The following is a 24,864-nucleotide window of genomic DNA, read 5'->3' as shown; positions in this document are numbered from 1 at the left end:
AATGAATCACCTAATTTTGTATTTTTGATAGAAAATTAAATAGGTGAAACTTTGGGGAAGTTGCGTAACATCATATATTTGGTATTTTAACGACCAATTCATTATTCATTGGATATTTGAGAATATCCGGGAAGTTATTATCTTCGATCGATTATGTTTGATAAGGAAGAGGTAATAATTTAATGATCAATTAATTTGAATCGATCGAAAATTTATAATATATTTAATAAGAATTCATTTGATTTTCTTTTTTCTTTATATCGTATCTGAAGAAATAAATAAATCTATGTATGATATATATATACGTATATATATATGTATATATATGTATATATATATTATATATACAATGAGAATAACATCATGACAATTATTAAAATATCAAAGTAAAAATGGATATAATAGCACAAAGAATATTTTCTCAAATATATCTCCATTTCTTCGATATTTATAGAAGAACGTTCTACGTTCTGTTTGACACGTCCCTTATCGAGAATTTTCGGAAGTAAAAGGTACATTCAGATGTGATATGAAGCACGTACGCATTCCAGTCTTAATTACACAGTTTTCATTCATTTAAAATTTATATAAATTTGAACTATCTTTTCAATTAGTCATGGATCAAAAAATTCTAATTTTCAACGTCGTTGAAAAGAATTTTTTTTACTACGCTTTCGAAGTGTTCATGAACATTTTTTGAAAGAAATTATCTTAATATATATTAAGATCAATTTAAACCTTTCTTTGACTCATTGAAAAATCGCACGTATCACATTCGCTTCAGAGAAAATATAAAAGCAGCATGGAGTTCCCGCCGTTTTCTTTATTTCTACGTGACTCAACAACGAAGCAACAGCAGCAGTAGCAATAATAGTATCAAGTAGTACCAATAGTATCAAAATCAGTACGTACATTTGTTTAAGAAGAAAGAAAACTATAAGAAGAGATTTAGCTAGATTTTAAACTACATCGAACGATTTTGTTCCATTGGCATTTATTATCACTTCGTTCACGTAATTTAATCTTCTAGTGAAAATTACTTAATTATTTTTGATTATTATTTGTTCCTTGACACAATCGAGGTAAGACATTTTTTAAATACATCATTTGTTACAATAATTAATCGAGCATTATAATCTTATTCGTTGAAAGTATGAAAAGAAAAAATGATTTAACCAATGCAATTGAAGAAATATTAAATCGTGACATAAAGTGAGGTTAAATTACGTTCTTTACTTAATCCTTTTTATTTATAGATTTCAAAGAAATACATTTATTAACTTAACAAAGATTTTTTAATATATAATTTCTTCATATAATGTATGGTAGAGAAAGGACTTATACATATATATATATATTTATTATATCTACATTCATAAATGTATATATATATATATGTATATACACATTTATAGATACTTGGTATGTCCATTCGCATGATCCACACGCGTCCGTACTAATTAAGATCAATGACAATTGATAATCGTAATGTATATTAAAGATGTTAAATAATATTAAAATAAAATTGTTTAAAATCCACAATTTCATCCATTATTACATTTTATGACAATCGTGTATTCTCTTTTAATATTTCTAAAATATTGCCATCACGATAATACTATGATATAACATATCGATAATTAGATTTGTTAATGTATTATAACTCTGTGTTATAATTACATCAATGACGTCAATGACGTAATTATAATATAGACTTTAAAAATTTTAAGAACATTTAGGTGAACGATATATCGTTTGGTATTATATATTGCATTTATAACATTGTGAATGTTATGATATATTTTTAAAAATTACATTTTTATATAACAATTTTAGTTCATGACATTATACATGTAATAAACTTATGTGAAAAACCTACATTAGTGGATTATGATCTTGTTCTTATAGTTGAGATAGATAACCAAAATGGATTCGAAAGGAGAAATAACGACGTACGATGAATCTTTAAGTGATAGAATGCTGAGTCATGCCAGAAAAAATCCTTTTTTGATGGCTGGTACGTATAATCTATTAAGCGATTTAATCTTGTGTCATAATGAATTTTTTTGACTTTTTTTTGTCAACTTAATAATTCCAATCGCTTATATTCTTTTGTTTTAGGTTTTGCAACTTTGGTAGCAGCTTGTGCAGTAGGCGCTTATAAATTTAAACAACGAGGAAAAATGCCGATATCTCTTTACCTCTTGCAATTTCGAGTTCTGGCACAAAGTTCAGTAATTGGTTGCATAACTATCGGAATGGCTTATCACATGTTCAATGAACATGTTTTACAAAAAGGGAAAAAAGAATGATAAAAATTGTTTAGATAGAGTATTTATTTGTCAAGTTGCTAATATTGTACTAAAAAGTCGACAGATATTTCCCATTTCTTACAGTTAGTCTGAAATAGATGAAACAAAAAGCTAAATGTGATACTACAATAGTATTATCATTAGATTTTGAATACTTTTGGCTGGTTCCAATAATGATATAATAGAAAAAATTATATTTTCTTGCACTTTTTCTTTCTTATAGATATAAATATTTATGCAATAGGAAGATATTACATTAAGTGTTTTATTTAGAAAGATCATTATAGTAATAATACTCTTATGTATGTATTATATGTTTAAACAAAATGTTTGTAATAATGAACATGATATATATTATTTACATAAAGATAATTATTTATTTTATGATAAAATTTACCATATTTCATTATTATGATTGAATTTAAATTTACAGCATCTTATGATACTGTAAAATTAACAAAGTAAAAATTTAATAAATTATTTGATGTAATATTGGCAAATAAAAAGATTTTATAATGCACACATTTATTTCATTTTAAGAACACAAAGTGAGGTTATATATAAAGAAATAATTAACATTCAGGTCTTGAAAATAAAATAATTTTAATTTTATATTTTGATATGTATCAAATTGAAGATCGATATCATAGCAGACCTTCAATAAAAACGAGCAATGTATGATTTTAATAATTATCGCGTCAATATATTATGTATATATTAGCTTTCTCCTTGCACAAAAATGTGCTTAAGTAATTGATACTTGAAACTAATTTTAATTTGTTTAGTGAGAAAGACAATGTATGATGTATAGTAGTATTATAATATGCTTAACTGTGCTGTAATAATTGTGTGTTAAAATTATATAACTGACAAATTTTAAAGCAATTCATCGTCTTTCGCTCGAAGCGTGTATGATTTCAGCAAGAGTCACTACTCGTCCCAAGAAAAAGAAAAGGAGAAAAAAGGAGAGAAAGTGATGGAAAGGAAGAAAAAAAGAGAAACCGAAAGGAACAAACTCGCCACAAAACATTAAATAAAGAATTTATTTTTATTTTTTAAACTATAGAATTAAAATATTTGATCCGCGACTAGTAAATAAAAGTATAGTAAATAAATAATTTTTTATTTGATTTTATCGATCGGTAAGAAGATCGCTTTGTTAGTATATAAACAACTCATAATTTGTTTTTTTCTGTTATTATTATATGAATCTGTCTAATTATATATAGCGCCAATATTTAAGCCACTAGAGGGCGTTGCTATATTAGATGGTATAACCTATATATATATATACTAAAGTTCCTGTAAATAAGCATTTGTATTTCAAAGTGTAAAGTTAACCTCTTTTCGTAAGAATATTTTTCTAATGAATGTTAAGAGAAACTATATTAATAATTATAGTGTAATCGGTATTTATTAAGAAACACCGAAATAGTGTAATATAAATGAAATTGTCATTTGTATTTATCCAATTTCTCAAATGTATTCATTTGATTCAATTCCTTTCGAAGCCGTATCTTTATTACGAAGATATTTTGAATAAAGTTATATCTACTTTGTTTTTCATTTCCTTTAAATCTAACATTGAATGCTGGAGAAATTGATCTTATTCTCTCGTAAGAAGAATAAATATAAATTATTATTAGTTATTATTATATACTGTATATATTTTAAAATATATACAAATATATATCACAGTAATATATAGAAGTATATATGACATATTATATATAATGTATAATTTAATTTGTGTCTAATGATAATACAAATATTTTTCAGTTACTTTTACTCTCCTAGTCTCTTCTGAAAATAGTACGTATTAATCGAAATGGATATTTGGGAATCTAGAGATAAGACTATAAAAAAAGAAATAATTAAAAAAGGCATTTATTCAAACAAACCTATAGAATGTTGTGAATGCCAGATTATAATACAAGATGTACATATTACTGGAATGAATGTTACGGATTTGAAAAATCAGCTTCAAACCGAAATTCTCGATGATACTGAAAAGACAATTAGGATAGGAGAAGCCAATTCTGAAATTGACAGAAAAATTGAAAGAGGAATACAGATGATGATGATCGCAGAGGAAAGTTTGTTTACCATATACATGTCTACACTATGTAAGGAAGGAGAACAAGTTATTGTTACTTTTAATGTAATTTTGAAGTATTTCAAGCCTTTTAAAACAATTTGGAATTGGACTCCAGAAGAAAAATATGAGATTGCTTTAAAGTATAAAGAAGTTGGTGTAAAATTATTTAAAGAATCAAGACACATAGATGCATTTCATAAATTTAGCAAAGCTTGCAAAATTTTAATAACACTAGAACCAATACCTGATCTGGAATTGGATAAATCGTTAGAAAAAAATATCAATTCATTGAGAATAATTTTATACAACAATTTAGCTGGATGTCATATGCTTAACAAAAATTATGAACATATAATTAAATTATGTAATAAAATTTTAGAAAAAGATGAAAATAACATTAAGGCTTTGTATAGACGTGGTGTAGCTTACGGTAAATTAAGAAATGTTGAAAATGCTGTTCCTGATTTGAAAAAAGTTATTACTCTAGAGCCTCATAATGCTGTTGCAAAAGAACAATTTCTCATTTATAATCAAAAATTGCAGGAAGCAAATCAGAAGTGTAAAGATATGATAAAGAGAATGTTTAAAACTTAAAAATTAAATATCAAGTATCTTTAAATCATTGAAATAAAATTGTTTACAGATAATATATAGATAATATACAGAATAAATAGTTATTTTATAAATAGAAAAATACGTATTTATTTTACCCATAACAATGTTACACCACATTAGACGCATTTGTATTATTTATGTAGCTTGCAACAGTTCTCTACCTACATTTGTTATTCAATAGTTAAATATATATAGGTACAGTGAAATTTATTTTATATTGTATTAAAACACAATACTAGTACAAAAAGATTTGAAGGATGAATAATTGAGCGTTTAATATAATATAATTGTAATGTACATTTCCTTCTATTGTTCTGAATGATATCCTAGTATGAAAGCATTTAATAAATGAAATCATTTCAAGAACCATTTTCATACACAATATGAAGATGAAACAAATGTACACAATTTCTTAAATGTGTATTTAATGAAATGCTTTATTGTAATCTTAAAAATTTCAAATTAGTTACTTTCTTATACTGTGAAAATGCTATTACAAATGTTTAATTAAACTTAAAATCTTGATAATCTTACAAAATGGCATAAACAGAAACAATGTCATTATTAACATGTAAATTCAACTTAATCCGTATAATTTACATATTAATTTTGGATTTCTCCATATGAATTAAAATACTTTACATTGAAATTATATACAAGAAGAACTTTTAGCGATTTTTTCTTTTAGGATAAATGTTATTGCTAATCTCCATGTATGTAGTAGACAGAGATATGTATACGGTACAGGCAACTTCAATGGCACCTTTTACAATGATGCATGAAAAATAATTTTACTGCTCGGTCATTAGATAATATTAATAAACAGTTATGTTCAGTTAAAATATTATAACTATTATTAAAATATAATCTAAATTTAATAGTATTAATCAACACTAAATAGATATAGTAACACAAGTAGATAATCTGTATCCATTTATATCTGTATCTTCTTTTCTCCAGATTAAATATTTACAGAGGAATATTAAAGTTTTTCAAAAATAAACCACAATACAGAAAGTAACGTATTAAACAAAATTATAAGAAATATAATTCAAGGCAAATGTGAATGTTATTATCTGCAAGTTCAAATTACTTAAGATATAATCTCGCACTAAATTATTTCTTTAATTAATTACACATTACCATATGTATGTAATAAAGAACATAACAATAGAAAAAACTATTAATGTTGCCAAACCATTACAATTGTCCTTCTTGTTTGTAAAATATTATATGCTTTTATAATTTTATATAAATGACTGTGTTATAATAAATTTTTTGTTAATATATTCATGCCAAATTTTATGCTATGCCTGTCGTAAAAATACTAATTATACAGAATAAAATTAGTTCAACTCATGCATCATTTTTAATTATATCTAAACAAATACGAGAAAAACGCTCGAAAATTAAAATTGTTTACTACCAAATATATAAAATTAAATATAAAATATATTAATATTTATCTGGCAAGATAACTAAATTTTGATACATGCATACGATAAGTTTTATTATCCACAATTACTCAATGAATATTTATAATAGTCTATCGAATAGGAGACTATTTCTTGACACACTTTTGCACAGCATACAAATTCTATAAATATTTTATAAATCAAACAATGTTTCCTCGTAAAATTTGTTTGCTGAAGAATTAGAAAGATTGTTGATAGATTAAGATAATTCAAGCAATATTAAAAATAATACAGAATTACATTAGGCTTTTCACAAAAAATGATCACAGATATCTTTTTTACTACATTTTTCCGTATGAGCAATCTTGGAAATAAAGTCTATCATATACAATACATAATTTTTATCAATATTAATACCACATTGGCAACAATATTTATCTTATAATTAAGTTAGATAATACAATCTTACAGAACTTATAAACTCTCCCTGCAGATTATTATTCTGTCAAGTGACACAGTTAATATAGTCACATGTTACATCAATATGGCATGTATATCTCAGTTGCGTTGGCATAGTTGGACCATAACACATCTTTTAAATTTTAGAACATACAGAATACAAAATAATACCATCAATGAAAAATATTATAAGATTCCCACACAGTTTCTTTATTTTGGATCACGAGTATCATATTTATAATATAATAAACATAATTTTGTGTCATTGGATTCTCTATATAATGTACCATTATTACTATGGAAAAAAAAAAAAATAATAAAATTCATGATCCATTAGAAACAAAAGGGGCTTGAATATCATATAGAATCAATAGTTAATAATAACAATTTGTGTTATTTATATTGTATTCGATAAAAAAATAATTAGAGTACATTATTAAGTTTCTGGCACAAACATAATGTGAACTAATTACACCAAATTTGTGGCAATAGAAAACTGTAAGTTTTTCCAAAAAGTGATATTCTAATTATAAAAATTATAAAAAGTATTTATTCCAATGTATTATAATTTAGGTTGTAGCGATTAAAAAAAATATGTCCAGACAGAAATATCTAATACGTTTGTATCATCGTAATCCTATTTACGCTTTTTCGAAGGCATTTTCATTTCACTAAAGCATTATTAATAAAGTTAACATTCCAGATACTAAAAATCTGAATTAGTCTATAATGACCTTACTACTTATCAATATAAGAGCTCAATTCTATAACAATGTAATAGTAATGATCATAGATAATACTAATAACTGGGATTTTCAATGATTTAACACTGATTTATAATCAGGATATACCATATATACATTCACAGTTATTTCAGATTAATCTATCAATTACAATCTTTTATTTTATAATCAAAAAAAGGAAACTATTCATGGCTTTACGTATACAGCAAAACATATCAGAAAATTTTGTTATGCCACTTATTGGTGTTAATTTACTGACGTATGCTTTCATGCATCTAAAATATCTGGAAATGGAGGGAATGATCATTATGATACTTTTGGTTTGCCATTGGCAGTGATAGTGGCGTTCATTGTCGTGTTTGTTGCCAATTCAGCAGCCTGCGCTACCACTGCTACAGAAACTGACCTCTTCACAATTTGTTGATAAAGTACTTTCATGAACTAAAGCAAAAGAAAAAAAAAAAAAGAAAATAGAATTAACTATACATAATAAATACAATGAAAAATAATACATTCGTAATATTATCACAATAGAAATACTTTATATTAACAGTATCTTTAGTTAATAAAAATGTCAATATAATTTCTATTAGTAAATAGATTATACAAGCAATATCTTATGTTATGTATTTTATATTATGTATTTAACTAATAAAAGGCAAGATTATAGTTGAAGGAATGTGTATATATATAAGGTTTATATATTTAGACCTTATATAGACAATTCCCAAACAGCATACCTTTCAAAAGTGTCATCCTGTTAGCACTCAGCTTATAGGAAGGATAAAAGATAACAGAACTTATAATTAAGCTAAGAAAATTATTTCTGCAAACGGATATATTTTGAAAAGCAAATAAGAAAATTAATAATGAAATTTAAACTAAAGCATAAGCAATAATAATTAATGATTGATAAAATTTATTTATGCAAACTTAATTTGAATGTGAGATAAATGATGAATATAAAAAAGGAATGAAGCATAGGATCAGATATAGCGATGTTTACGAAGGTAGGTATATATAAATTTATAAGTGGGTATTGCAATCAAAGTTATAATAATGGGAAGGATTAGATATCTTAGTTTGTAAATAAGATGAGCGCATAGCCAGGCCTGTTAAAATAAGAAATGGCGCGTATTAATGAGGATATGTATGATAGTATGATTAGTATAAATGTAATAATATATAAGTGAGCAAATGTGTATATACAACACACGTAAATGCACGCACAATCCTTATGTATATGCTATTCCTTATTGTACTATAAAAAATCTTTAAAATAGGTAATAAACATTTTAATAATTTTCCCGTGCATTAGTTACGTCCATACAATAAATTATTACAATAAAATTTCAAATTCAGATTTGTTAACAAATTTATAATTTTCAAATTTAATGCAATATCACCAATAGTATGTAAAGTCAATGATAAAAATGAGTGTAAGTGGATATTATAATATTTCCATGATTTTACGTATTTTTGTATGAATAGTAGCTCTCTATCGACAGAATCTCTATAGAAGTTAAAAATTTCAAATTTGCATGATACATATTTGAGATTAGATCTAAGACTCTAATCATAATTATTAAGTAAATAATATTAAGACTTACATTTTCCCATATAGCATTTGCTAGTTCATCTATTCGCGTACCCATTTGGTGGAACTCACCGCTGTACCTGTAATAATTAATATTAGGATATATATATATAATATATAGATAAAAAATTTTGATACGACTTATACTTGCGAATATTAGAAAAATTCTCAAATTTAACATACTTTATATATGCCCAAAACACGAACGTAAGTAATCCAACGCCCAAAATCACATTGCATGTATTTGCTATATTGTATAAACCAACTAATCCAAATATACCAGATAAAATATACATAGTGACTGCTATCACGAGAAACACTGCAGGAGTTCGTGCTGCCTTAAAAATGTTTTTACTTTCATTGTGCGCTTTGAATTGAAGATAAGCTTCATCCATATCCTAGAATGACATAGAAACAAAATTAATTACTTATGACAAATTTTCAATTACATCTTGATCTTTTTGAAATGAAGTATAATAATACATATTTATAAGTACCTTCATTAATTTTTCCATATACATCTGACTAAACTCATCTCCACCCATTTTTCGTTTATTTTGGAAATGATGTATAGCACTATCCATACACCGCTGATGTTCTGCATCTAAGAGGGCAGTTGGTAAAAACGGTTTGATTCCTCCACAAACACTTTCCATCGATTGTAAATATACATCTTTTGCCTCAGCTACAGCTGATAGATTATTAGCTTCCGCTGTCGCCTGAAGGAAAGAGAAAAAAAAAAAAGAAATCAATTATATGATAATATTAAGGTATTTTAAATAATTAAAACTATATATACTTAATTTATAAATTATTGATTATACTTACAACAAGCATACTTTTTGGTTCTGGTAATTCGTCTCCTTTATAAATTTTTATATAACTTTTGAAATATTCAAGCAGATCTCTGGCTTTCACAACTTGGCCATCAATTTTTTTTGTAACTAAATTTTCTGGTGCTAATATCATCGGTATAAGAACTTTCAACTGTTCTTTAAACTCTGATTCAATTTCTGATAGTCTACCATCAAATTTAGGATTTGTGGCGATTTTCAAGCCTGGATGAGGCATGAGGAAGCATGATATATCCGAAAAACAAGATTTGATGTGCTTTCTTAAACTTTGTAATTCTGGATGTTGCTTATTAGATATTTCTAATCTTCTTTGCAATACTTTCTGCCCTCCTTCTGCACCATAATCAGCTTCATATGGATAACACCAATCTCTTACTAGGAACTGCAATCTTTGAAAGGGTGTACTTCCTGATTTTTCCAAAGCTAGTCTACCATATTCGGTGAAAAGTTGTAAATGTTGAAGATGATCTTCCTGAATATTCTGTGATAAATTGTAAATTTGTACAGAAGACAACATCGTACTTAATGCAAACACTGTAGCACAATCCCTAACAGTTGATTGACTATCAAAAGCACCTTGCGTATCCATTAGTATTATAGCAACTCTTTCTCCACTTGGTAAAGTTGCAGGAAAAATATGTGACCACATTAATATTCCTGTAGTATCTCTTTCGGAACCTCCTCTCCATGAGAATCCTTTTAAAGGCTCATCGTCTTTTCCCAACCAAGAATCAGAACTTTTTCCCTTACTGTACTATTATGTTTGCACATTTTGAAAAAGCAGTACATGTGCAAGTCATTCCATTTTCGACATAGCAAATATAAACATGAAACAAAAAGAGAGCATTTTTAAGGAAGATCTTCATAAACCGTAATAAAAAAGATAAAAAAATATATATATATATATATTATATTAGAATAATACGACTACATATGTCAGTACCTTGTCATTCATATAACGAAGAAAAAAATCGAGTAGAAAACTTTTGCCTTTCCTGAATGCACCTGCCACAGACACAACAACAACACTTCTATCTTTTATGTCGTCGTGAAGTAGAATTTTGGATAATGCTTCTTCATCCAATTCAAAGGTATGATCAGGCTGCGCAAGTACCACTTGTACTGGATATCCAAATTCTGTTGTATTTTCATCTTGGTTGATCATAGATGCTGACTCTATGCGTTCTCTTCGTCCTAAGTAATCTGTATCACATAAGAAATATCAGAAAAATCGTACGGAACTATAGACCATAATAATTGCATAACATATTACATATATTTCACACTTAATGATTTGTCACTAAAGTCAAAGAAATGATAATGGATACAATTAAGTCTTAAGTTGTTTATTACATTTTGACTGCATCAGCAATATCTAAAGAGAGATAATTCCAACAAACACCGTTTAAAAGAAAAATGTGATTATCACGGAATTTAAAGCTGCTATTAGTATCAAACGACCTTTGTCAATCGATCGTAAATATAATATATTCCACGAAAGATATATACGTATATGAATAATATCATGACAAGTCATTCAAGAGGAAGAATGCAATAAAAGAAAAGGAAGGAGGGGATTAGATAAAGGTGAGAACAGAAATTAAACTCATCATCAAAATTTGTAGTAACTTCTACTCGTGCATTTTTCAAGTAGCATAAAACCAACGTAAGATATTTTTACCGTGAATATATAGGGAGATCTAGGAAAAGATTTTGTAAAGCACGCGCGCTTTGCTTTATTCATATCGTAAGTATTCCGTAATTAAACTTCTGAGCGAATAAACGTGTAGTACGAGGACGAAAACTATGCAATTACACATAATTATTCATTTTGTATGATAACGTAGTTAAGAAGTTTGTATAATCTCATACCAGTACGGAATTGAAAGTAATGCAAAAAATCATGATAACGTATTTATCTTGTAATTTTACATAATTACTTATATTACATGTATATAAATAAAACAATAACAAAATAATATAAGAATCATTCGATCAAGATACACAATGATATACTCTATTTTTACTTTGCAAATAAAGTAAAAAAAGAAATTTTAAAGGATTTCCATTCTCAATAATTTAAATGTCCTCTTTGCATACTATCTACGAGGAAACGACTGTTATTTTATTTCCCCATTGACGTCAATACTATGCGAATCGTTAACACGAATTTAGCTTGTAATTATAAAATGTTAAATTTTTTATTTGCAACAAAAAAACTCACCAATTTTATCCATTGCTTGGAACTCCCGCGGTACAGGATTCACGTTCTCATCGAGAGTCGTCATCGAGATCTTTCCGCCTGAAAAAAAAAAAAAAAAGAAAAAAAATTTTCAAGATCTTTAATCACGAACGTCACTTTTTTTATAAAAAATTGATCTCGCCAAAACTTTGATCCGAACGAATAACAAATACAAAAACATTATATATATATAGAGAGAGATAGAGAGATAGAGAGAGGGAGAGAGAGAGAGAGAGAGAGAAAGAGAAAGAAAGAGAAAGAGACAAAAAGAGAGAGAAAAGAGCACGCGAACCGGAGAATCTAGCTGTCGGAACCAAAGAACTTTCCAAAATGAACGATTGTGGAAGAAACGTTGAAAACCTTTAGTAGAGTCAAGTTCCACGAGAGGCCCATCGTTGAGCCGAACTCGAGTTTTGCTTGTTTCCTCATGTTCCTTTCTATCTTTTATGACAATGGGAAGACGCGAAGATGCGTATCCTAGGTCGGAAGAAGGTGATTGATTGACTTTTGTTCTCGGTGGTCTTGTCGGTTCCCTCGATCTCAATCTCGAAATTTCGTCGAGTCGCTTCCGGCTCGGCGTGATGTGTTTCTTTTCGCTCATCTTCCTTCCGGTTTACATTCGGCGAAGGGTGGACAGAAGAAAAAAGAAGAAAAACAGTCGAGATTTGCGCGATAATCAAAGACGCAATTAGATAGCACTGTTGTGTAGGAATATGTACGGTGCACGCACAATCGGGCACTAACAAGTCGCGCGAAGGAAGACCAGAAATATCCTGGTAGGCAGTGGTGGAGGTGCTCGGAGCTACTCGTCCGCGAGTAGCGCGAAGGAGTTTGGGAGTTGGCAGCATCCCATAGTCGTCGATTTGCGTCTACATACATAATACGCGTATACGTCGTAACAAGTAAGACGTCAACGTGTTCAACTTATACGCTCTTCGAAGTTACGCTTTTTTCTTTCTCTCTCGACAGTTTTTACTTTATTACTAAATTTACAAAACTGGTTCCACCAACCGAGAAAGAATCGACGGAAGGAAACCGAAAAATTCTTAATCGCGTGATATCATCTCGTAAGATAGTCAATTTATAAAAAGGAGAGACCGGAGGATTTAGTGGTTTCAGATGGAAAACGTAAGATGATCCCTACTACTAGCTAACGTTATTTCGAATAAAATTCGCTGACCGTTTGGAATGCTATGTCCTTTTTTTGTTCTTTCGACGATGATCTATGATAAAAACGATAATCTTACGATATTTTCATATAGAAGGATACGATATCATCGTAAAAACAATCACGTTTTTATTTGATTATTTAATGGACGAATAAAGAAAAGAAAAATGTAGAGGCATGAACAATATACCTTTCTATTCTATTATTGTAACTAGTTAATATATGTATATTGTGACAAAAAAAGAGGTGAAAAGCGTAGGATTATTTGGCGAATTGGCATCGTTTCATAGTCGATAAATAGCAGAGAAATCTTGTTAACTCTCGGTCGCAGTGCTTAAGTTCGTGGTTGATTTCGCGATCAGCAAAACGGCTATTGAACGCACGTAAGTACGATTCGTTCGCCAAAGGCTTTTTTTATTTTATTATTCGCGCGATTATTAACGGTATTTAGCAAAAACTAAAATAGAGTATTTAATTTTCATTTGTAACGGAGAACGAGTTAAAAATAATTTACGAAAAGTAATCGATGCGATTAGAAAGAAAAAGAACACGTTTCCTCATTGTCATTCTCAACCTTTGGACGCACTTGACCTCTAGACTTTATATCGTGCCGGTTTTTTACGAACGATACACGACCGACTGACGTTACGTAGTTTTTCTTGTATTTAAATGACAGGTAGGAAAGAACTTACGAGTCTGAAATTAATTACAATACGTGGAAAAGGAAAAAGATTTAAAAGATTTGAAACGATCGCAGAAGAAGAAAAAGAAGAAAATGTCATTTAAAGCAAATTATATAGATCCATATATCTAAGAGTAGAGAAAATTTAACATTTATTATTGCTATTACGGAAGGAAGATAAATGTTTCTCAGTATTAAAAAGTCGGATGAATAAGATTTGAACGAATGAAATTTAAAATCGTTCTACGGTACGTTGGAAGAGAGTAAATCGCGAACAACGATCACGAGTCCGTGACGCGCAAGGGATATTACGATGCGATCTTATGGCCCGTTTTCCCACGCTTATATTTATTTGAAAAAGTAAGTCGACGTTTGCTCTCTTTTTTTTTTTCTATCCTTTTTTTTTCTCCGAGCGAATATTTTAAGGCTGCATGCGCACCGTAGTTGCCGGTAACTATTAGATGCAAGGGAATGTACGAGAGCGTGTACACGCTCGATCATGCAAGATCCTTGACGATCACGAAAACACGAGTTATTACACAAGCGATTCGTTTGGTCGTCGACTTAATCGTCGATGATAGTTCGACAGTACGCATACAGTCTAAGTTTTACCACGAAAGAAAAGGAGCTCGAAAGGAACTCAAGATTGAACGGAGAAGAAGAGAAACGAGAACGTTCCCCGATCGATCCAGTTAAAATTATTATATTTTCTTCCACAGGCATCTCCACAGTCATTAATCTTAACTACGAAGCTATCCACCGTTGAGTTTATTTATATATATCTAACAATATAGAAGTAGAGCGTAATCGCGATTCCTAAAGTTTGCGAGATTCGATTGAGAGTTCTCGAGGTAAGAGAAATTTTCTACTTTTGTCTCTTACACGATGTAATGTTTCCTATAATCGTATCGTATAATACACGCATGCACACAAAACTTCCATGCTAAATCGAACGGCGTTAGCGAGATAATTTTAATCTGTCTACCGATCGTCTAAGATAAGTTTTATTTAAGACCGAATTACTTCAACGTGTTCTAGTAATAGCTGTCACTTTTTATACTCACGTTTCATGTATTCGTAATTATACAAAATATGTATCGTTTCTACGTAAGAGTTCGGAGAGCCCGTGCAAACTACGCAAATATTTATACGGAGTAAGTGTGTTTGATAGGACGCGTATCCTATGTTGATTCGTTATTTGCATACTACACTCTGTTTACACTTACTATAACTCTATCGAAACGTTAATTAATTCGGTTCAACATTAAGCGAAATGTCATTAGAACGAAATTCATGGCTGATTGCGCTATTTTGTATTGCTGAAAACGATGGAAAGAAAAAAATAGCAAAAAGAATAAAGAAAAAAAGAAAAAGAAAAGTGAAAAAAAGATCGTAACGCCTTATGCATGCCACCAAAGAGATTTTAATCGTATCGCGTTAAAACGGGATTGCGAGAGTTAGAATGGTAAAAATATGGTCGTCTCCAAAACATTGACAAAAGCAGGATTTAGAGAGAACGCGTAGGACGATGGTCGCCTCTACGAAACGTATCCGCGCGGGCCCATAACGTATTCGTTTTTATTTTACGATGTGGCTTTTTGGTGCCATACTTTGAAACTTTGAATGGGTGAAATATTGCTCTGCGTTTCCGGTGAAAATTTCTTCATAGATTCATTGCGATATCTCGCAAAAACCGATATTACTCGCGATTAAAAGTTTTAAAACGACATCAATAGGATGCCGACGGCAACTTCGATATAGAAGCACACGAAAATCGTCCTTTTTAATCGACTCGCTGGACTGGCAATTACCGTCGTTCGATTGATTAGCTTGGAATTCATTTGATCGAATAGTACAAGCTTAATTAGGAAGGAAATATGCGAGAATCGAAAGCGATTGTATCGTCGGTACATACACGCATTGTTGCGAATATTAAAGCGAAAAGAGAAATTTATTACGTATTAAACTATTTGTAGACACGCTATCCTTTTTTTTTCTGCGATCGTTGTCGCATCCTAGAAATGTAAACAATCGAACAAGATCCGTTATGCTCTTATTACGATGGAAATTTACGACTACAATATTTTCTCGCGCGAGTTGTTTTCTTCGTCTTTTTTATGACCGTGTAAAACGAAATTTTTGCTTGTAAATAGCAACAATTGTAGGTTAACGACGTTAACGAGAAAAATGGGCGCAAAAGTAACGTTAGATAGCTTTCAAACGAGCCTTTGTTTGACGCTACGCCTACCGTTGTAGAAGTAATATGCTGTTTTGTCGAGGTAACATTTTTTCCCCAAAGGAGTCAACATCCAAACTCATTAAATTATATTTTGCGATTGAAATTTCTTTTACGTATTACAAGATCTTAGCTATCCTTCGTGGAAAGAGAATTATATCGTATTCTACGATATCTAATTAACGCTCGTGTGAAAATAGCCTTAGACTTTTATTGAATTGCAATATATACAAAATAATAAACTTTCTTTTCCTAATCGATGAAAAACAATGTTTACAATATCTCATAGAAATATTCATACATAGAACGCCTGATCTTATTATTGTATTTATGTCTGAAAATGGAGAAATATTTACGGTTACCTTTATAATGTATCATTGCCAAATTTATTACCCCTCGATTACTCGATATTAGTCTCTCTAATAACATCTCCTCGCATAGCTATAACAGAAAAGAGAAATTTGTCGTACGGTCGTAGCTCGATACGTTTTAGACATGTATTGCTAGCTATTGTTCCCTCTTTTCTCCTTTTTTCTCTCTTTCTCTTTCTCATTCCCTTTTTCCCAACATCGACAGAGCACAACGGGTAACAATAAACTATCGAGAAACGAAGTCGACTCGTTTTCACTCGATACACAACGCGTAACGCTAGCGACACTATTCAATAAAACACACGCCATGCGCTACGATCAAAATAGGTATGCCAATATGCGAGTCTCATTTCCTATACGAAATACGGACATGTATATATACCTATGCAAGCATGTATATATGTTTGTTTGTACCTACGACGATCGGTCGTGTTCCATCGGCTTTGAAACCGCGATCACCCTTTCCACCCTTCTCTCATTGTCGTAGCTTTCGTTTAATTTGAAACGATATTACGCGACTACCCTTGCGGACCTACATCTGATAATTCCGTGTTAGTATTTCGCAACTGTACCGTACTCGCGTCGTGAATATTCTTTCTTTCTTTCTCTCTTTCTTTTCTCTTACGCGAGTACACACCGCACAATACATGTATATATAAAATGTGCGCGCATGTGTTGTGTACACAATTCCATAATATTTATCCAACCCACATAAGAGAATTAGTATGAGCTAATTAAAGGCGATACACGTCCGAAAAGATAAGAGGACGTAATACACGATCCTTCTCTCCCTTTCCCTCACTTTCATCCTTTTTCTTTTTCTTTCGCGATACTTGATAACGTCTCTTCCCTTTTCACTACTACCACAAGCAACCCTATGTATTTATCTCTCTCTCTCTCTCTCTCTCTCTCTCTGACGAGTTAATACTCCTCGTCCCTTTGATATTTTACATTCTAAAAATTAGATTACGTGCCACGTACGCGTTCTCTAAGTAAAGATGGTATAAGAATTCAACGAGAATTTTCTTCTCTCTCTCTCTCTCTCTTTTTTTTTAATCCTTTGCTATTTACATACGCAGGACAAAATAGCAAAATAATTTTTGATTCGGACGAATCGTACGTTACGAACTCGATTTATATTGAAAACGAAGTCGGAGAAAGTTCGATGTTCGAGAATAATTTCGTATCGGTAGTTGAAATTTATTCGGAATAGTAAATTTCCGTTCGACTGGGAGAAAGCGTTTAATGCCTCTTTCTCGAATTAATCCTACGTACTTTAATCCAACGTTTTTACGGAAACATCGAGATAAATATTTTAATTCCAGGGATTGGATATTTTTATGTAGATATTTGTCTTTCTCTGCTCTCTCTTTCTCTCTCTTTATCTTTTTTCTTTTTTTGAAAATAATGCACTTTTGGACGCGAAAATAAAAAGAATTCCTTTGAGTATTTTTTAATCTTTCGACTGTAGTTTGCCAGTAGTGAAACGAAATATTAAAAACGACTTTTTCAAATCGTTCTTTGAAAAATTTTGTCTCGTAACATGTTAAACGTCGAATAATATGACGCGAATGAGATTCTATATTCGCATGATTAATTACAACAGTATTCAGCGTTTGCCAAAACGTTATTACCAACTGAATATGGCTTTCAATACTGAAATAACCAGTTTTCCTCGAGTCCTGACAGTTCGTTGCGAAATAAAAACGAATTTCGATCGTCGATACTCGCGAGGTTTCATTGGAAAAATTGTCTCGAGAACGCTCGCTAGTTGTATTATTGTTAGTTGTTACGTAAACGCATCGAAGAAAACGAAACTCACGGAGTAACAGCTTTTAAGAACGTTTTTACAATTTCAAATATATCGTTCGGACGAAGGCTGTTCTTAAATGACGTTTCGGAAAAACAGTATAATTTTGTATCCAAAGGTTTGCAAAGAGAGATAGAGAAAAACGACAAGAAAGAACAAAATATTCTTTAAAGTTTGATATGCGTATATATTACGTATATATATTAGTATAAGCACGTTTGTAAATTTGCTGAGTAATCGAGGAAAAGGCCTTGAAGACTCGAACGAGAGTAAAACGGTTCAAAGTTCCCTCGCTGGAAACGTGATAATAACGTTTTTGGTCGTGCGAGGGCAGCACTTACGAGCCATGCCTCCGAGATACGTCACTTTTGACACAATCTCCGTTCATTCCTCGCATTCTTACGTGCGAGTAGAGCCACGAAATATCTATTTTTATACGTCGTTATGTCAATGGTTACGAAGAAGTTGAAATTATACATCGAGTAGGCTGATATAAAGACAGAGATCGTGTCGTATGAAAGCACATTATAACCTCCAAAATAACATGCATGTTACTCATCGTAGACTTTTCTTTCGATCTTTCTCAGCGTTCACTTTAAAGTTATTATTACGTTAAATTACTATACGACCTTAGAATATGTCGATTCATTCGAACGTTGAGCTGTTTCTTGAGAGGACAAAAAAATAACGTCTACATTACCGAGGAACGACGAGCGAGATCAAAACGTATCGATGTATTACGATCGAATCGAAAGAACAAAGCTTATGTCTTACGTCGTCGTCGTCGTCGTCGTCGTCGTTGCCGTCGTCGTCGAATACTTTCATAAGAGCTCGCATCGAAAACAAAAAAATATAGGAAGAGACGATACGACGTTAGAAACGCGAAAATATCTTACTATCGAGATGACGAAACGTCAAAAAGCCATGACACGGATTACATCTGCTAGACGCGGAGATGCGCGTGTTTTGCTCGTTTCTTCATCGTTCGCCTCTTGCTCGAGCTCGTGCGTTCGAAATCTAGTTCGACGTTGTCAAATAACCGCGAGAAATACTGATAATACTTACCAACATACGAGAGCCCGTGATTGCCAGTCTGTTTACGTTGTCCAGCGTCCGCCATATTGAGATACGAATGTCGTCATTTCCGTTGTCGCGCGCACCTTCCTCACTGTATAGCCAGTCAGTCTTTACTACAAGAGCGGGTTCGAACGACGAGATTTAGTTGGCCGATAATCGTTTGTTATTGGATTCGAAGAGGTGAGACACGTCGGTAACCACACCGATACTTCCTATTTATGATACTAACCAAAACAAGCTCGTCGATAGATACACTTGAAGGAAAACAAAAGAGATATGGGATAATTATAAAGATAAAATAATTGAAAAATTGAGGTTAGTATCGGAAACGAATACGAAACTATTGAACACAAAGATTCGTGAATATCTTTACCTGAATATATGAGGTAATTTACGTGATATAATATTCACTCGAGACAGAGAAACTATCTTAATTTTGAAACGAGCACAATTTTCGAGCAACGAACTTAAAAATGTCCAAAACGTGAGAAGAACTCGAACTGAACCATCGAAGGTGAGCCAACGTCTCGACGTATCCGTTGGATGGATTTTCAAGGAAAATGAAACAAAAGACGAACGAAACATCGAAATTGGCGCGCGCGGCCGTACTCGAGTAAGTTCGTCGTCGATCGTGTGTGGTCGGTGTCTCGTCGAAGTTCGGTGGAGAAGCGCGCGCGGCACTACTTTCACCGGCGTACGTGATTCGAGGTCGGTGGTGGTACGGTCGCAGATCCCCCATGGTGGATGCTGGGCCGCGGCGGTGCATCGTTTCGTGCGCGAATTCTGCACTCGTTTTAGGAGGGAAACCATTGCTAAAGCAAGTGTCGTTGCGAGTACAAAGAGGGTAAAGCTCGGGGATACGAAAAAAGACGAGATAAGAGGAGAGGAAAGGGGCGGCTTCGAAAGAAGTAATAAAAGTTGGTGTCTCGCGGCCGGATGACACGGTGGATAGAGCGAAACTCGAGGCGGGTTCGCGCGTTCGCCTTGATGCGGCTCTCGTCGGATGGTAAACAAGCGTAGGCGCGTATTGGCATATGAGAGAGAGGAGGATCATCGCTGTATTCGTTGTCGACGTCATCGTTGTCGTCGTCGTTATCGTTGTCGTTGTTGTCGCCGTCGTCGCCGTCGCCGTCGCCGTCGCCGTCGCCGTCGTCGCCGTCGCCGTTGTCGTTGTCGTTGTCGTTGTCGTTGTCGTTGTCGTTATCGTTGTCGCCACCACCGTCGTCGTCATCCTCGCGAGTAATCGCGACGAAGCGCGTGGCCCGTTTCTGTCGCGTGAACCAGCCTGTCGCGTGCATCCTATTTTTCGACGTAGCGCATCGTAACTAAACGAACGAGCTGTGTGACATCACGCGCGTTCACCACGAGTCACGAGTTCGCGCGCGCGGCAATTGCCTCCTGTTCTCCGACCTTCTCTCTTTCTCTCTTTCTCTCTCTTTCTCTTCTCTCTCTTTCTCTCCTTTTCTCTCTTCCTCTTTCTCTCTTCATCCGTCTGTCTATCCATCCATCTCTTTCTCCCTCGTTCATTCGCTCGCTTTCTCTCTCGGGAAGTCTCCTCGAGTCCCCCACGGAAACGGCCTTGAAGTGGCGTCCTTGGGAGCGGCCTTGGGAACGGCCTTGGAAGATGCGCACGTTGTCGCGCGCGCGCCCCTAACCTCGACTTTCTTGTCCCACGCCTCCAACACCACCACCACCACCACCACCACCACCATCACCACCGCCACCATCATTACCACCATCGCTACCACCATCGTCATCGCAGTCACCACCGATAGTATCATCGCCTTCAACAACGATCGGATACTTTCGGCTAAATAATGACTTAGACAGAACAAGACGACGATCGCTTCGATATATATATCTATATCTATATATATTTATATATATATATATATATATATCTTGCTCCTCGGAATGTGCCCTTCCTTCGGACCCTACGCCAACACGCTTTTCCCTTGGTGAGTATCACCGCTTTCGTTACTCTATCGTAAAGCGCGTGCGCCGATCTAAATAGGAACCTGCAAAAAATAGCACCCTGAGTGCTTTTCTACTACAGTATGTCGCTCTCTCTCTCTCTCTCTCTCTCTCTCTCTCTCTTTTCCCTGCCGGTTTGTGTAATTACGATGACGTCTGGAGCCACTCCGAGCTCGAAAGCGGAGATGCCAAATGCCGCGACTAATGGACTCTCCTTGCCAAAGAACGCAGCCAGCTGCGATATCAATTTATTGCTCGGAACTTTATCGTAGATACTACGGCAAGACTCTAGAAATGTCTTCGTTTCATCGATCCTTTCTTTCTTCACTTTGGTCGACTTGATTTTCTCGCTTTCTTACCACATCCTCCTATCCATCGTATTCCCTCTCGAATCTTTTTCCTCTCGAAAAGCTAGGCTATTAAATAAGTGGAAAAACGTGGGCGATAACGACTCGAATGACATGTACCGCGTGCCACTGACGAGAATAGGACGCTCTATTTTTACGAATAGCGCGCATCGTCTCGCGGCTCGGCTTCTATCACGAACGATCACGTTCCCGATATTCGTTACTCCAAATCTTTCTTCGTCTTTGGTTCCTCCTTTGTCTCCTTCCTTTTTCTTCTCAGATTCGTAGCCACGCGATAAGATTTTTTCGATTCGATCCAAAATATAATACGGTACCGAGTTCGAGAGTTATCCGGTTTCGTATTTTCTGCTCGTATTTCTTTTATAGTTATAACGATATTCGCTAGCCATGTGTTATATCGATGTTTAAGATTCGCTTACTGTTCACATTTGAATGCCCGTGTAACGAATGTCCATCGTTTCTCTTGATATTTCGATTATAATCCAAGACAAGCAGAAACTCCGGATCGTTCGAGTCTTCTGTAGCTTTTTAAAGACGTTGTAAAAGCTTTTAAAAGCTTTGTAGAAGGAAGGGATGTGTAGGATAGGTAAACAGGTTCGAAGCGTCAAGATGACGGCTTTGCAACCGACAGTAAAATTTAGACGATTAGCCTTCGGACGATAGAAATATGTTTCTACTCTATTCTGTGAGTGACGGTACTCGGTCGCACGTGGTCCGAGTAGTAGTAACGAGCCGAGCCATTGACACGAGCTATCGGCGAACGTCGATGTCCGATTTATCGTGCTTTTATTTTCTTCTTACTTTTATCCTCTTGCTCGTTCTACTTTTTATTATATCGAATCGACGATGACGTCTCATTTTTATCGAACAATACTCGAACGAATTATTTAGACGTCCGGAAAATACTTTGGCACTTTGCTAGTTCGTTTATTTATATCTATTATTTGAACGGTACAATGGGATTCTACCACGCGTGACCACGTTGTTCGCTCACGTGAACCAGTAAATTAGTTATATTCTTGATGGAACATTGTCGATGAAAATACATTCGGCATTATGGCTTATACGTATATTGTTTTTGGCAACATAATCGTCGACGATTTTTGGGGGATCGACGTCTTGATATAACCGTCTCCAACGACGAGTCGAAATTTCTCGGACGAGGGTTTCAAATTTCTTAAGAGTACTTCGATATCGTATATGATTGATATATCGTATAAGCGAAATAACAATTCGAAATGTTTATCGTTGAAATTATTTATCGATCCTCGAGAATATTCGTTTCCAATGAATTGTACGTTAACTTACCACACCTTCCACTCATTGATCCTACTTCGCGGTCGAACGAGAAAATTATTCGTGTATAATATTCCTACCAAAGCGATCGTGATTCTCTTTTTCCCAAATTAACGAGCGTATAATTTATTATCAGTGGAAGCGTATCGTATACATAAATTATAGGAATACCAATTTCATCGAAACAAATGAAAAGGGAGGAACAATGTACCGCGTGTAGTAGAATGTTAGAGTTGTATATAAATCGACGAGCAGTAAGTTTTCTATTAATTCTACAAGCCCTGAATCAAGTCATGGAATATATTTTTATCTCATCCGTTACTTTAGAAGTTTCGTATTTGTTGAAGAGCTCTAACTGTAAGTGGGATTATCGATATATCATTTGGGACAGTCATGGCAGAAGCGAAATTACCAGTTTGTCATTTCGACGGGTTTCAACTATATTTCTATTTCTTTTAACGTAGAACACGATTTATTTTATCCGTGTAAAACATCGTCGAATATCGTGACGCATTGGGTTGAAAGAGAAGGAGAAAGGGAGAGAGAGAGAGAGAGAGAGAGAGAGAGAGAGAGAGAGAGAGAGAGAAAACGACATGGCAGCTGTGTTCTACTAAAAATAGCGAGGATAGTTCCGTGAAGAATCATTTTTAAGGCGTGCTGCATTTACAAATGTTTTCCATGTCCACGTATTCGACACCGTCGTGATACGCGAATCGTTCGCGTTATCGATTGATTTTAGCAGATATTCGAATTCGCGTGGATGGTTGGAGCAAAGGACCGTGACCGCGCGGTATGGTAACTGTATTGAATGTGCAAATCCATCGTAGTGAACGCTCTACGAGCTCGATTGTTTCTGGAAAATTTCTGTTACCGCGAATCGACGTATAAATGCAAACGCAAACGCAAACGTTCCATAATTTTATGTCGATAATCGTTTCCTCGGATTTCAATCGAATCGATACAATGATTCGCTTAGAAAACGAATTCCACTTACGTGTTCGTAAATAGGAAATATAATAAAAAGACTTTAGAAAACGCCTTCGATATTGTCGAGATTACTACCGGGACGAGATAACGTTTTAAAGAGTAGATTTTTCGAATTGTGCGATATGGTTCGTAGCGTTTGAAAGAAAAAAAATTTGTGCTTTATTTTTGTATAGATAGATGGATATAGATGGATGGTCGAAGGATTTAATCTATCAATTCGCATCCGCAACGATGGCAATTTAGCACGCTCGTTTCTTCGCGCGATTCGAACACGAGTAAAGCGGGATACCGCTTTATCTCATTTTTGCGGATTATTTTCGACGCCATCGCCGTGACGCGTCGATAAACGCGTAATTAGTATAAAAGGTTGCACGGTTCTCGTAAACGATTTGTTTGGCGCGAGCGTGTTCGCGAATGCGTAATCGCGTACCGATTACCGATAACATTTCTGATACGATCGGCCGTTAATAACGTTTCTATTATAAATGAGCGAACTGCGGTGGGCTGCTAACGGTCCGTATGCGCCATTGCGTTATAGCTTCCGATAATTAACTGTATAG

At 33.4% G+C, this 24,864-nt stretch overlaps 4 protein-coding genes across 13 annotated transcripts in view; 3 read left to right on the top strand and 1 right to left on the bottom strand.

The window, feature by feature from the left end:
* Positions 1 to 754: 754 nt before the first annotated feature.
* On the top strand, positions 755 to 2,832 carry LOC122635623 (HIG1 domain family member 1A, mitochondrial-like). Of its 2 annotated transcripts, none has more exons than XM_043826152.1 (3): positions 755 to 904; positions 1,909 to 2,017; positions 2,122 to 2,832. In XM_043826152.1, exons 2-3 carry the CDS (start codon positions 1,927 to 1,929, stop codon positions 2,310 to 2,312), a joined length of 282 nt encoding a protein of 93 aa, XP_043682087.1. In that variant the 5' UTR covers positions 755 to 904; positions 1,909 to 1,926; the 3' UTR covers positions 2,313 to 2,832. The 2 variants fall into 2 exon arrangements, with proteins under 2 accessions (XP_043682087.1, XP_043682001.1); XM_043826066.1 differs by lacking the exon at positions 755 to 904 and adding an exon at positions 928 to 1,082.
* Positions 2,833 to 3,583: 751 nt separating this feature from the next.
* Positions 3,584 to 5,104, top strand: LOC122635344 (peptidyl-prolyl cis-trans isomerase FKBP4-like). 5 transcript variants are annotated; one of them, XM_043825770.1, is made up of 2 exons: positions 3,584 to 3,661; positions 4,092 to 5,104. In XM_043825770.1, the coding sequence occupies exon 2, from the start codon at positions 4,141 to 4,143 to the stop codon at positions 5,002 to 5,004; it is 864 nt and encodes a 287-aa protein (XP_043681705.1). In that variant the 5' UTR covers positions 3,584 to 3,661; positions 4,092 to 4,140; the 3' UTR covers positions 5,005 to 5,104. The 5 variants fall into 5 exon arrangements, with proteins under 5 accessions (XP_043681705.1, XP_043681620.1, XP_043681536.1 ...); XM_043825685.1 differs by having other exon boundaries at positions 3,615 to 3,748; XM_043825601.1 differs by having other exon boundaries at positions 3,618 to 3,928.
* On the bottom strand, positions 5,088 to 19,875 carry LOC122635166 (atlastin). Of its 5 annotated transcripts, XR_006328592.1 has the most exons (9): positions 12,696 to 13,088; positions 12,318 to 12,395; positions 11,037 to 11,296; positions 10,068 to 10,847; positions 9,737 to 9,958; positions 9,423 to 9,637; positions 9,253 to 9,319; positions 8,383 to 8,754; positions 7,963 to 8,083 (listed from the first exon to the last, which is right to left on the bottom strand). XR_006328592.1 is itself a non-coding variant. In XM_043825378.1 (8 exons), the coding sequence occupies exons 1-8, from the start codon at positions 19,720 to 19,722 to the stop codon at positions 7,949 to 7,951; spliced, it is 1,812 nt and encodes a 603-aa protein (XP_043681313.1). In that variant the 5' UTR covers positions 19,723 to 19,875; the 3' UTR covers positions 5,088 to 7,948. The 5 variants fall into 5 exon arrangements, 4 of the variants coding, with proteins under 4 accessions (XP_043681313.1, XP_043681023.1, XP_043681233.1 ...); XM_043825378.1 differs by lacking the exons at positions 8,383 to 8,754; positions 12,696 to 13,088 and adding an exon at positions 19,668 to 19,875 and having other exon boundaries at positions 5,088 to 8,083; XM_043825088.1 differs by lacking the exon at positions 8,383 to 8,754 and having other exon boundaries at positions 5,088 to 8,083.
* A 953-nt stretch (positions 19,876 to 20,828) lies between these two features.
* The window catches only part of LOC122634679 (histone-lysine N-methyltransferase 2D-like), a 298,047-nt gene continuing 294,011 nt past the window's right edge, over positions 20,829 to 24,864 (top strand). The window contains exon 1 of the mRNA XM_043823897.1: positions 20,829 to 21,637. Within this exon, the coding sequence (XP_043679832.1) occupies positions 21,594 to 21,637 (44 nt within the window). The 5' untranslated portion in view covers positions 20,829 to 21,593. The remainder of the gene's footprint in view (positions 21,638 to 24,864) is intronic.

This window comes from Vespula pensylvanica, chromosome 1, assembly GCF_014466175.1.
Source record: "Vespula pensylvanica isolate Volc-1 chromosome 1, ASM1446617v1, whole genome shotgun sequence".
Classification (NCBI taxonomy): Eukaryota; Metazoa; Arthropoda; class Insecta; order Hymenoptera; family Vespidae; genus Vespula; species Vespula pensylvanica.
Note: the sequence above shows the minus strand (reverse complement) of the source record. Positions and strands in the feature narration are given on the sequence as shown.

What these genes read in the sequence shown, in the direction of transcription:
- LOC122635623 (XM_043826152.1), top strand. Translation starts at nt 1,927, where the DNA reads ATGGATTCGAAAGGAGAAATAACGACGTACGATGAATCTTTAAGTGAT. An exon ending in AAATCCTTTTTTGATGGCTG is followed by an intron (nt 2,018 to 2,121) that starts GTACGTATAATC and finishes CTTTTGTTTTAG; the next exon opens with GTTTTGCAACTTTGGTAGCA.
- LOC122635344 (XM_043825770.1), top strand. Translation starts at nt 4,141, where the DNA reads ATGGATATTTGGGAATCTAGAGATAAGACTATAAAAAAAGAAATAATT.
- LOC122635166 (XM_043825088.1), bottom strand. Translation starts at nt 12,936, where the DNA reads ATGAGCGAAAAGAAACACATCACGCCGAGCCGGAAGCGACTCGACGAA. An exon ending in AACCAAAAAGTATGCTTGTT is followed by an intron (nt 9,959 to 10,067) that starts GTAAGTATAATC and finishes TCTTTCCTTCAG; the next exon opens with GCGACAGCGGAAGCTAATAA. An exon ending in GTGTTTTGGGCATATATAAA is followed by an intron (nt 9,320 to 9,422) that starts GTATGTTAAATT and finishes TAATTATTACAG; the next exon opens with GTACAGCGGTGAGTTCCACC.